The sequence below is a fragment of the Ranitomeya imitator genome, chromosome 4, assembly GCF_032444005.1.
Source record: "Ranitomeya imitator isolate aRanImi1 chromosome 4, aRanImi1.pri, whole genome shotgun sequence".
Lineage (NCBI taxonomy): Eukaryota > Metazoa > Chordata > Amphibia > Anura > Dendrobatidae > Ranitomeya > Ranitomeya imitator.
The window spans coordinates 427,896,076-427,910,010 of NC_091285.1; the positions used below are offsets into that span (position 1 = coordinate 427,896,076).

Below are 13,935 nucleotides of genomic sequence, written 5' to 3' on the forward strand. Positions count from 1 at the left end.
TGTGGTTTTGAGCACCTTGAGGGGTGCAGTTTTTAGAATGGTGTCATTTTTGGGTATTTTCAGCCATATAGACCCCTCAAACTGACTTCAAATGTGAGGTGGTCCCTAAAAAAAATGGTTTTGTAAATTTCGTTGTAAAAATGAGAAATCGCTGGTCAACTTTTAACCCTTATAACTTCCTAGCAAAAAAAAATGTTGTTTTCAAAATTGCGCTGATGTAAAGTAGACATGTGGGTAATGTTATTTATTAACTATTTTGTGTCACATAACTCTCTCTTTTAACAGAATAAAAATAAAAATTTGAAAATTGCGAAATTTTCAAAATTTTAGCCAAATTTCCATTTTTTTAACAAATAAACACAAAAATTATCGACCTACATTTACCACTAACATGAAGCCCTATATGTCACGAAAAAACAATCTCAGAACCGCTAGGATTCGTTGAAGCGTTCCTGAGTTATTACCTCATAAAGGGACACTGGTCAAAATTGCAAAAAACGGCCAGGTCATTAAGGTCAAAATAGGCTGGCTCATGAAGGGGTTAATCAGGTTTAAGGCGGTAGTCACTGTGTTGATCCTGGGTGTGGGGACGACAAGTGGTGTGCCTGCGTCCGGAAGACTAACCGCTGTGCTGCAGAGGGTGACCGCAGTCGGTGTGCGGGAACCGCTGCACTGGACGCCGACAATGATCACAGGTGCCCCGGCTGGAAGCACGCTACCCTAGCTTCCCCACCCTACAAGAACAAAGTTTGAATTTGCACCAAATTAATGAATCATGTGCATTATTTTGATGGATTTGAGCAGAAAATGGTAACTAATACCACAAGATGGAAAATGAAAGTGACTTAAAAATCCCACAAATAACGAATTGAGGCTTTTTACTTTTAATAAGGAAGCTGGGATTAAAGTAATTTAACAATGTGGCTCTGAGCAGAAAATGTGCATCCATGGTTTAGCAATAGCTTATTCACAACACATGACAGCTTAGTGTTATAACACTGTTTTATTTCTTTTCTTACATTATTTCATTCTAGGATCGATGCATGCTGGATACCCAATTATGTGCCATATACCAGCAGCCTCTTCCATCATAAATGTTGAAGTTATAAAGAAAAATGGAACATGGGGCTGTATACATGAACTGGGGCACAATCAGCAGCAGAGTGCTTGGGAATTCCCTCCTCACACTACAGAAGCCACATGTAACCTGTGGTCGGTATATGTACATGAAAATGTGCTGGGAATCCCAAGAGATAAAGCTCATTCTGATCTAATACCAGAAAAAAGAGAAGCCCGTACTAGAGAGTATTTGAAGAATGGAGCAAATTTGAAAGGTTGGCATGTGTGGACCGCACTTGAGACTTATCTGCGGGTAAGACACAGAATCTGTGTGGTTAATACGTATACAAGTATATACTTGTGCGAATTCACGTTTCAATTTATGTAAAATGGTTGACTTTTAGAATTCAGTTTATCAGTAGACATTATATGAAATACTAGATTAAATTGCTTGTCATGTGATAAGCAACTTTGCTCAAATCTCAAATTATTATGCTGAGCTAGATACAGTGGTGCTTGAAAGCTTGTGAACTCTTCAGAATTTTTATATCTCAAACTAAATCCTAAAAGTAGTTAAAGAGAACAAAATCAAACAAATAAGTGAAAATATTAGACCTTTTCATTCCTTAAATGAGAAAAATGATCCAATATCCCATGTCAGTGAGAGGCAAAAGTATGTGAACCTTTCGGGTTATCAGATCATTTTAAGTTGAATTTATACTCTGGTGTTTTCAATCAATGGGATGACAGTCAGATGTGATTGGGTGACCTGTTATATTTAATGAACAACTCCTGCTTGTCAAACTGTATAGCGGTACGATCAAATGCGATTTCTGAGAAAAGGCAATTTTTGGCTCTCGTCAAGCTGGAAAAGGTTACAAGACTGTCTAAGGCTGGTTTCACATTTGCGTCTGTGCGCCCTGCATTTCATCCGCATTGATCCGCATGCGTCACGCGTACCTATCTTTAACATGATGTACGCATGGACATGCGTTTGCATGCGTTCACTTGCGAATGCGTATGCATGTGTCGTTTCGAGATGTGCGGCGGGGTCTGACAAGCGCAACATGTTGCATTTTTGGAGGCGTCAAAAAATCCATCAAATATGCGCAGGCATGCGCATGAGTACGTTAAAAAATGCATTACTGTCTATGGGAACGCATGCGCTTGCATTCTTTGGACTGCGTATCTCCAGGAACTGATTGAGACATGCCCATTGAGACACGCCCTCCTGGAAATATCGAACGCATGCACATAAAAAACACAATCGCAGGCCAAAAACGCATACAAATGCGTTTTTTTGCCATCATGCGTAAGCTGATGCATATAAAAGATGCTGCGTAAACATGCATTTGTATGCATTTTGGCATGCGTTTGTGTATGCAGATGATACGCTGTGCACATATACGCAAATGTGAACTTAGCCTTAAGAGATTGGATTTTGCCAAGCCACAGTCAGACAGATTGTGTACAAATGGAGGAATTCAAGACCATTTTTACCCTCCCCAGAATTGGTTTATCAACAAAATATGCAAATTGCCTCTTCAGAGAGAAAGAGAACTTAAACTCTATAGCGCCACCTGTTAGAAGTAGCAATACTACAAGTCACAATCAACCCTTTAATGAGTCTTGCAATATGACTTAGGATACAAGCCAAACCAGAATCTCAATTTGCAAAAACGGTGTTTCGGCTATTGGCCCTTGTGATTAACAAAGATCATTCGTATAGCAAGGTGTATACTAGTCTATAAGGTCCCAAAGTACTCCAAGGTAACATCTAAGCAGCTAAAGGCCTTCCTCATGTTAGCTAGTGTTAATGTTCTTGAGTGCACATTCAGCAGGATGCTGAACAACAATGGTAGAACAAATAGAGCATTGCTGCCTATGTGAAGTTTGCTAGAGATCATCTGGACAAGGAAGAAGGCTATTGAAACCGTATTTTCTGAATGATTAGAATAAAGTATAAATTTTTGATTTAAATTAGCAGCATTATCTTTGGAGAATAAAAAACAGTGCTTTACAATATACAAACCTCATACCATCTTTTAAACATGGTAGTAGTATCATGGTTTGCTCATGTTTTGCTGCATTTGGGCCTAGATGACTTGCCCATCTTTAATGGAATATTATTACTGAATAATATCAGCTAATTCTAAAAGGAAAATGTGATAACATGCAGCAAGATAACGACAAAAAACACACAAGTCATTCTACAAATGACTGGTGAAACAAGAATAAAGTTTAAGCTTTGGAATGGCTAAGTAAAAAGTCCTGACCTTAATCCTGCAGAAATATTGTAGTGGGACCAGAAAAGAGAAATTCGTGGAAGAAAACTCATCATCATAGCAGATGCCATAAAATTCCATCTAGCTGATGTAAATGTTTAGATGCAGTTATTGCTTTAACCCCTTTCTGAGATGTGTCATAATAATACGCACAGGTCGGACTCCTCCTGTTTGGTGCGGGCTCCGGCGCTGAGCCCGCACCTTTCAGGGCACATGAAAGCAGATTTATACAGCTGACATGTACCCGCGACAGCCGCGGGTGGAATCGCGATCCACCTGTGGCTGTTAACTAGTTAAATGCTGCTGTCAATCTCTGACAGCAGCATTTAACTCACGCTTACAGGAAGCGCGTCACTGGTTCTGCCTGCCCATCAGTGACCCCGTCACATGATCGCTGGTCACCACCAATGCTTTGGTAGGACAACCCGAGGTCTGCAGCAGACCTCTGTGGTTATCCTTGCCAGATTGCTATGAGCGTCACCCCGTGGTTGGGGCTCATAGCAAGTGAGCATTTCTGTTTCACACAGGCGATCTGATCATCGCCTATCTGAAGTAAAGGCAATCAAAGTACTACAGCTTTTAGTCTCCCATGAAGACTATTGAAGCATGCAAAAAGTTAAAAAAAGTTTTAAAAAATATACATAAAAGTTCAAATCACCACCCTTTCACCCCATTCAAAATTAAACGATAAAATCAAATATACACATATTTGGTATCGCCACATTCAGAATCACTCGATTTATCAATTTAAAACAGAATTAACCAGATAGCTAAATGGCGTAAAGAGAAAAAAATTCAAAAAGCCAAACATTTCTGGTTGCCTCTACATTGCAATAAAATGGAATAACAAGCAATATAAACATTTTACCTACACCAAAATTATATCAATAAAAACGTCAGCTAAGAGCACAAAAATAAGCCCTCACACAGCCCCAGATCAAGAAAAATGGAGACGCTACACGCTGCAGGTCCCAGAAAATGACACCATTTTTTTCTTATTTTCTTTACAAATTTTGGATTTGTTTTTCACCACTAAAAAAATAACTTTTACATGTTTGGTGTCTGTGAACTCATAATGACCTCGAGAATCATAATGGCAGGTCAGTTTTAGCATTTAGTGAACATGGTAATAAAAAAAAAACAACTGTGGATTTGCACTTTTTTTGCAATTTCACCAGACTTGGATTTTTTTCCCGTTTCCAGTACATGATATGTTAAAACCAATGGTGTTATTCAAAAATACAACTTGTCCCGCAAAAAAACAAGCCTTCACGTGGCAAGTTGTGGCTCTGGGAAAAAGGGGAGCAAAAAACAAAACTGCAGAAACGGAAAATGGCCTGGGGGTTAAGGTTAACCAAATATTGGTTCACATACATTTCACATACATACATGCTGTGGGTTGTTGTCACATTTGGAAGCCATGTACCTACCTGGAATGTGTTGTTAAATCATCTTTTGGGCAGTGGATCTAATTTCTTAGCAAAAGACAAAAAAAGAAATTACAATAAATTGAGACATTTATTCCTTCCAAAGATCAAACTGAGGACCAAGGAGCACTCATTACTAGAGATGAGCGAACTTGTTCAGAAACCGTTTGCCAATCTCAAATTCAGCACGAACATTGCACATTCGGATTCGTGTTCGGTTTCAAAAGCATTTTTACTCAGTCGTCAAAATTCGGTCACAGTTTGGTAAATTATCGCGTTTGCACTAGTGCTTTTGTTATTACTTTGGCTAGGATAGTGGTGCTGTATTATGAGCGGGTGGGGCGGGGGACAAATTTGTAAGGATAGGGTGTGGAGAGGTTAGAGGAGCGTCTGAAGTGACTACAGCAGTGGTGCATTCTTTTTTTTCCCCTTAACTTTGAGTGTGTTAATTCCGGCATCCAATCAGCATGTAGACACCATTCACAACATCATGGCACAAGGTCTTCTGTGATTGGCTACCAAAGTTGCATGTCCCTGGCCATATAAAAAGCGAACATCATGTTTTGCTGGCGCCATTTCCTCAGTGTCGCAGTGCAGAGATGCCTTGCTAGTGCTGCAAGTGAACTTACAGTTAGCTAGATAGGATCCTGAGCTGTATGAAATCGATCTTCCAGCATCTATCTGTGTTGCAGTCTCAGCAGGTCCCATTTTCTACTCCAAATTGTGATAAAACTGTGTTCAGTGAGAAATCAGAAGGCCAGATTTCCACTTAAAAATCGTTAAGTATAACAATGTCGTTCAGGCACACTATCTAAGAAAATGAATAGTGATTGTTCATTTAGTGACAGGTGACTGACATCTGGGGGCCTAGGGTTGTGAAACACCATGTTATAAGAGGGGAAGGCTACATATAACATGAGTGGGAAAAAGCGAGATTATGGTGGAAAGGGGATTAGGCTTGGTGTACATGGGTTAGATATTAAATGTCAATGAAAGCTCAACTGAACAAACACAGTGTCGTCCTCTCCAAAGACCACTGACAACATCTGTTACTGGGTGGGCTACTCCACTCCCTTTCTTTGGCAGCCGCACAGCAGTACGCCTTGTAGATGATAGCCAGAAAGAGCATATGCTCCAGTGGATGGCAAGAGCTGCATCAACTATCCTCAGAATCCAGACCCTCGTGACCAGACGTTAACCACCGGGGTTTGAGGAGATCCTGATGAGACTCAGATACCAGAGGCGCATGCGGACTGTACTGTGGTGTCAGGGCAGGAAGAGGAGGGTGGAAACCTTCAGGGTAAGGAGTGTGAGAACAGAAAGCGTGAATCTAGAGGTACGCAGCTGAGTAGCTCAGCAGAGGAGGTGAAGGAGGAGGAAGACGAGGAAGTTACATTGTGGCTTCCCACACAGACACTAAGTGATGCAACCATAACAAGCACTGCATCCTTAGCCCCAAGTCTGGCTGTGGCCAGCACTGGTCATGAGTGTGCAGTTTGCAGGGAAGGCAAGGGCAACCTAGCCTGTGCCTTTTTTTGAGACCGCAAAGGATGACCCAACTCACATTATGTGCCAAATTTGCAAAAAAAAAATACTCAGTAGAGGCAAAAATTGCAATAATTTGATAACTACATGCATGAACCGGCGCATGTGTGATCAATATGCCTTAGTGTGGGAATCTCACTAAGCTAAAATGTGGACTAGTGGGCCTCGCCAACCACCAAACATCCCATCAACCACCTCTTCTGCTTCTCCCTCCTCCATCACCGTGCCAAGTCTTCTCACACAGATCCCTGGCCGCACAAACTCCACTTGTTTACCCCGTGAACAACAATGTAGTTTAGGTTTCATGTTTGCATATATTTTTGTCCTTACAGAGTGCTGCTGTGTCCCCTTTTTTTGTATGCTATGCCATCATTGCAGCTTGCACCTGTTCACGCTATATGGAGGTGCTGGTCAGGTTTTTTGTTTTTTTGCAGTTTGCCATTGGAGCTGGTGACTGCCTCCTTTCTAGCTCTACACTCCTCCCATCACCCCAAGGGTGCTTTTAATTAGTGTTGGTTCCTACCTGCCCATTTACAATTGTAGGGTTATAGCCCAAAAGAGGCATATTTAGACTGATAGGACCCATCAGAGAAGTGTCACCTTGCCATGGTTGATGGGCACACATTAATTGGCCAATTTATGAGCTAAGAACCTTCATTTTTGTACGTACTTTTTTTTCTTAGTATGCTTTATTCAGCAACAACATAGTTTAGATTTCGTGTTTGCATATATCTTTTTGAACTTACTGAGTGCTACTGTGTCCCTTTTTTGGTGTTCTTTTTAGTGTCAAGCATTGATCTCGCATTGTTGCAGTCTGAGACACCTTTGTCTTGACTTCTGTGCCTGCTACTGCGGCTGATGTTACAAACCTTACTGAAATTTTTGAAATCTGACCAGTGTCACTTTATGTGGTAATAACTCACAACCACAAAAAAAAGTCTGATTTCCCATTTATTTTTCTCTCCTCTGATATGATCTAGTATACCTGAGGAGAGAGAAATGAGGCCCCTCGAGCGATATGACTTTCTGATTTAAGGGCACAAAAATTAAAAGTTTGAAAATTGCAACATTTTCAAATTTTTTGCCAAATTTCTGTTTTTTCATAAACATAAGTCATATCGGAGAAATTTTACCACTAACATGAAGTACAATATGTCACGAAAAAACAATCTCAGAATCAGTGGGATCCGTTGAAGCGTTCCACAGCTATAACCTCATAAAGTGACAGTGGCCAGAATTGTAAAAATTGGCTTGGTCATTAAGTACAACATTGGCTATGTCACTAAGGGGTTAATAGATCAGAGTACCTGTATAGTGTTGATGCAAGGTACTGGGTAGAGTGCTGTGAAGATAAAGTAAGTAGGTAGTAAATAAGCTAGGGAGTTGTGGAATAGCATAGCGCACTATATAGATGTACTACACTGCTGCCAGGAAGTGTATCCTAACAAAATAGAATCATTTTTTCATGGCTTATTTACAAGCTATTTCTTTTTTGCTTTCAACACAGCCAACCTGTTCCTGCTCCCTAAATAAAGGGATAATTTTTGGTTGGTTTAATAAAACATCATTATAATTGTTGACTCATTTTTTGAATAGCAGATTCAAAAAAAGGGATAATTTTTCACTCCTAGTTGAGAAGTTTTTGCTTCTCCACTTTCAAATAGCATAGCTGTTCCTAATTCAAATAAAGACATAATTTTTGCACGGCTTGGGTAAATGTAATTTTTTTTATTATTTTGCAAATATGTGATCTGAAGGATCACAAACATTTTTACTCAATTCGTTAAGAAGCCATTACTTTTTCTCTATTTAAATACAGGGTGGGCCATTTATATGGATACACCTAAATAAAATGGGAATGGTTGGTGATATCAACTTCTGCTTGTGGGACATTAGTATATGTGAGGGGGAAAACTTTTCAGGATGGGTGGTGACCATGGTGGCCATTTTGAAGTCGGCTATTTTGGATCCAACTTTATTTTTTTCAATGGAAAGAGGGTCATGTGACACATCAAACTTATTGAGAACTTCACAAGAAAAACAATGATGTGCTTGGTTTTAATGTTACTTTATTCTTTCATGAGTTATTTACAAGTTTATAACCACTTATAAAATGTGTTCAAAGTGCTGTCCATTGTGTTGGATTGTCAATGCAACCCTCATCTCCCACTCTTGACACACTGATAGCACAGGCTTCCAGTATCTGTTGTTTCAGATGCTGCACATCTGGTATCTGCACAGCATAGACAATTGCCTTCAGATGAGCCCAAAGATAAAAGTCTAAGGGGGCCAGATTGGGAGACCTTGGTGGCCATTCAACTGGCCCACAATGACCAATCCACTTTCCAGGAAACTGTTCATGTAGGAATGCTTGGACCTGACACCCAAGATGGTGCACCACCACATTATGGTTACTTTTTAATACAAACTCTCACGTTTTGCTGTATTATACTTGACATTGTGGGGTTCTATGAATTTTGAGATCAGCATTTATTCCCATTCTATTGCTTTTTGTATGTTGTGGTAACATCTATTGGCTAAATATATACAGTATTCATATTTTAATTTCCATTTTTAGCTTTATTATTTTCTATGTACTGTTTACCCCCCCAAAAAAAAGCAGGCACCCCAAAAAGAATTGCACTTAACAGACCCTAAACAATAGAGTTGGCAAGTGAAAGGGCTCTCATATACAAATCTGCTTTGCCATCAGGTCTCCCTGCCTTAGGCCTGTCTCACACGTCCAGATAATTCCGGTACCGGAAAAATCAGTACCGGAGCTATCCGTGTCCGTGTGCTCACGTGGCACATCAGTGTGGCACACGTGCGGGAGGTGGAGCCGCATATTCATCACTGTAATAAGCGGCACCACGTGACCGCTCATACAGGAAGAGCTGCGATGCTGAGAGGAAGCATCAAGGGAGCTGGGTAAGTATTTTAATGCCAGCGGGCAGGCACACAGGGGGAGGGAGGGGGCTAGATTACTGGGAACTTTATTTTAACAAAAAAAAATATTTTTCATTCCTTCGTTCCAGCGAACGCTGATGGAGAGAAGAAATGAATGGGGCTTCAGCACCACAAGCTGGGAGGACAGCGCTATCTCCTGCACAGCACACGGACTGCACACAGACAGCATCCGTGTGCGGTACGTGTTTTACACGGACCCATTGACTTTAATGGGTCCGTGTGATCCGTGCGTTCCCACAAACATTGACATGTCTCCGTGTTTTTCAAACGGACACACAGTCCGTGAAAACACGCTGACATGTGCAGAGACACATTGATTTTAATGTGACTACGTGAGTCAGTGTCTCCTGTACGTGAGGAAACTGTCACCTCACGTACTGGAGCCACTGACGTGTGAAACCGGCCTTACACAGCAGTTGTATACCCCCTGCTGGCCGGAAGCAGTATCACTCGCACAGAGTTAGTGAGAGCGGAGTGATGCTGGGATCCGATCTGTGTGTGCGAGCTGCAGTGCAATGCAGCCAGAATGGCAAGGGACCTGACAGTGATGCAGATCTCTGTGCGAGACGCCATCCACTGTCAGCACTTGCCAGCCATAATTGTTTAGGTTCTGATGAGTGTGATTTTTTTAGGAGGGGTCTGCCTTCATTTGGGAGTATTTGTTATCTTTAATTACGGGTCCTGCTGTAACTTTAACTTTTTTTCTATAACTTTTTTTTAGCTACCTGGACACTTTCTCACCGAACTGCAATGAGGGCGTATTTTTGGAGTAGGGCTTATATTTCAAGTCTATTCCAAAAAGGCCGAAAATTCCTGCTAGGGCATATTTTCAGAGTAGGGCTTATTATCAGGTAAACAGATATACACATATATATATATTATTTCCAATGAGATTTGACAATAAATTTACTTAATGTTTCTAGTTTCCTTCTTGGACACAACTCTATGTTTTATCTCAGGACTATATTGCTGGAGAGTTTTGCTGACAGCATATTCACTCCAATACTCATTCCTCTATACACTGTATTACCTGGAATTGCTGGAATACGACAATTAATTTAAATATTACACCATAATGGCCTCACCTAAGGCTGCCAGTCACTTACAATCTAGACTTGCACAACAGAGAATTGATATAAAAACAATATTAGTAGATAATCACCAAATAAGGGACACATCTATAGATTAAACATATGCCTCACCCCGAAACCATCATCACTTTCAGGGGTGGAGCCGGACTATGTTATTCTGCTCTCCAGCTTATCTCCTTACAATGCCCACTGACAGTGCGTTCTCGTCACTTCTCATCACAGCGGGCAAGTTATTGATATTTTAGATTTGCTAAAGAAAGACAACGTACAGACTCATAATAATTGCAAACATGGAACCTTCACATTTTAATGCAAATGTAAATGGAATGTGACCCATGATTTCTAACAGTCCAATCTCATGGACACCTACTAATGTAAAAAAACAGTGAATACCTCTGCAAGCACTAAGATATAACAAAATACTATAAAGATGCGCATAGCTTATATGTTCTTCACTAAATACTTTACTTTTACAAATCCTTCCATAACCTGAGCCTGTCTTCTGGTCACATGATCTCTGGCTGAGAATATTCTGGCTTACAGTGATGTTACATCAAAATCTCGATTAGTTCTTGGCCCTTGAAGCTGGCAGGGGCAAGGCTTGCCATGTGGGTAGGCAAGGCTTGCCATGTGGGTAGGCAAGGCTTCATTCGGCAGAGTTCAATGCTGTTCCTGTGCATGCTGCTGCAGACACTGCTCTCCCTGCAGATCCAGCCCCCTTTGAATCTGTATTTATACAGCAGGGTGTATATACATGTAAACACACTGCTGTATACTCTCTTTTGTATACATAATGTTCTCTTTTCTCCTTCAATCAATTCATTCTATCTAACGAATCCATCTATCTTATATATCCCATCTATCTAACATAATCTATCCTGTCTCTATATCTATTTTATCTATCCTATCGGAGAAATCAGTATTTTAATTGATATGTAAATTACACTGTAGATGTGAAGCCTCTGCCACTCCAGCTCTATTCCCTGTCCAGCACTGCGTCCTCCTGCTTGACTGGCAGTCTCTATGCTTTGAGACTTCAGACAAAAGAGTTATCAGTCAAACAGGAGGAATCAGCCCTGGGAGGGGAATAGAGCTGGAATGACAAAGGCTTCAAATCTACAGCTTTTTTTCGAATGTCAATTCAAACACTGATTTCTTAGTAATGGAGGAACAGACTGATGCAAGTCAAGTTATTGCTGGACTTGTCTTTGAAATAGCCACATATGCATATAAATAGTTTGTGAGATGAAATCCTGTGGAAAGATTCCCTTTAAACGATTGCTTTATTTAAAAAAAATCTTAATTTTGTTTATTGCGTAATACTCTTTTTGTGTTGTACTAAATGGTCCTAGATCATGAGTTTTGTAAGACAATTAGATATTGGATGGAGATTGCGAGCAGGATGCTGCATTTATTTTTTTCTACCCTTGCTAGATCCTTAATCCTGGCTAGGAGAACATGTTTCCACATGAGGTAAAGGGAGTGAAGGTTGCAGTAATACCTTAAAATTGGAGGAATCTCAGGGCCGTTATAAAACATATCATGATTAGATTATCATCATGTGATTTGCCTGTTTAACCAAATTACATAAATCAATATGTGTCACATTTCTGTAATCTTTAACTTTATTTGGGATAATTTGTTGTTTTTCTATATGTTTCTTTTTAGCTACAAGAGAGCTTTGGTTGGGAACCTTTCAAATGCCTTTTCGCTGACTACCAGACCATGCCCAATGTTAGCAATGACAATAAAGTCAAGATGAATCTCTGGGCAGAGAAGTTTTCTCAAGCAGTAAATAAAAACCTGTCCCCATTCTTCAAGGCCTGGGGATGGCCTATTGATGAAGATACCAGTCAGAAATTGTCCAACCTGCCTTCATGGGATGAAGACCCCATGAAGACATATGTTGAGACAGAATAAATGCATAAATGAAATAAGCAGATGTGTTTTATGGCAAAATGTTTCCCAGACTAATTGTCCTGTCTAATAATAATAATCTTTATTTTTATATAGCGCTAACATATTCCGCAGCGCTTTACAGTTTTGCACACATTATCATCACTGTCCCCGATGGGGCTCACAATCTAGATTCCCTATCAGTATGTCTTTGGAATGTGGGAGGAAACCGGAGTGCCCGGAGGAAACCCACGCAAACACGGAGAGAACATACAAACTCTTTGCAGATGTTGTCCTGAGTGGGATTCGAACCCAGGACCCCAGCGCTGCAAGGCTGCAGTGCTATCCACTGAGCCACCGTGCTGCCCATAATAAAGATAATAAAGATATTGTGCAATAAGTTCAATTCACTACTCTTCATACAAGAATCAGGGTGTGATTAATATATACATTGTCTGGGAATATTAATAAAATAATAATTAAATAAGTGCCTGCCTGTTTGTATTAAAGATAAGACACAACAGTGGAATTTATGACCTTGAGGTTATTGCACACACTGTTTCTCGATGCCCGTCTCCATTACTCTGCCCACTGCCTATGCTGATCAACAGTGACCCTTATAATAGATGCTATCACTACAAATGAGAGTTTGATTATTTGCTGACTTATCGGTGACATGTTTACACTGGCAATAATAAGGAACAAACATTACTATGAACGTCAGCCTACACACGAGAAGCTCTGGAGACGGACACAAAGAGAGCGCACACAAAATAGGGCATTACTGTCTGGTAAGGGATAGGTATAATTGATAGTAGAGCTCACCTAAAGGTGTTGTATAAAGGCGTGGAAGGCCGCTACTGCAGCCCTGTGGCTGAAGGAAGTGGTTCTCCCAGAGGTATAATGGCAAAAATGAAAGCACATTGAGGCGGGCTGCGCTGCGGAAATGAAGAGCATTGGGTTTCCAAAATGGTTTTTATTAATACCAACAGGAAAACACTTAAAAAACAAGGTGGCAAAAACCATAGGAAAAATGCCCAGGAAATTTCTGTAAAACTACAGAAGACGGTTCAGAAAAAAAAACCATGATCTTCTGCTTGAAAGACTTTATGGTTTTGCTCAAGTTTAAATCCCTTGAGTGCATATACCCTTAAAGTGGTGTTCCAGCTTTTGTAAACACATTCCCTAGATTGTTTGTTTGACATAACAAACAAACTGGGCTCTCCTCACTCTCCCCTAGTCTGCTTTTGTCTGCAGCACTGATGTCACATTACAATAACAGCGCTGCAATGAATCAAGGAACTCAGCAGCTAACTAATTGGCTAGCTAATTGATGTGATCTCAGAGATGCAGACAATTCTAGACACCAAAAATAAAAAAAAAAAAAATTCAAAAAAAAAAATAAAAAAATGCGTTAAACCGCACCTTACACCCATACGGCCTTAATAGGCTTAGTGGCGCACGTCACTGCCAGGGGGTCAGCCCAGCTACAAAGTCCAATCCATAACAAAGAAGAAGACAGCGCCACACCGGTCAGTGAAAAATGACTTACAGATGCCTTGTGCAGGCATGTACTACGGAGGACAGAGAATGAACTTCCGTCCAATATTGCAGCCAGCATGCAGCCAGCGGGTAAGGAAAGGGTGAATCAAAAACCCCAAAACC

At 40.5% G+C, this 13,935-nt stretch overlaps 1 protein-coding gene across 1 annotated transcript in view; it reads left to right on the forward strand.

Moving 5' to 3' along the window:
• The window catches only part of LOC138676325 (TRPM8 channel-associated factor homolog), a 206,022-nt gene extending 193,265 nt beyond the window's left edge, over window positions 1–12,757 (forward strand). Inside the window, exons 7-8 of the mRNA XM_069765511.1 lie at window positions 1,035–1,372; window positions 12,043–12,757. Of these exons, the coding sequence (XP_069621612.1) occupies window positions 1,035–1,372; window positions 12,043–12,294 (590 nt within the window). The 3' untranslated portion in view covers window positions 12,295–12,757. The remainder of the gene's footprint in view (window positions 1–1,034; window positions 1,373–12,042) is intronic.
• Window positions 12,758–13,935: the final 1,178 nt, after the last annotated feature.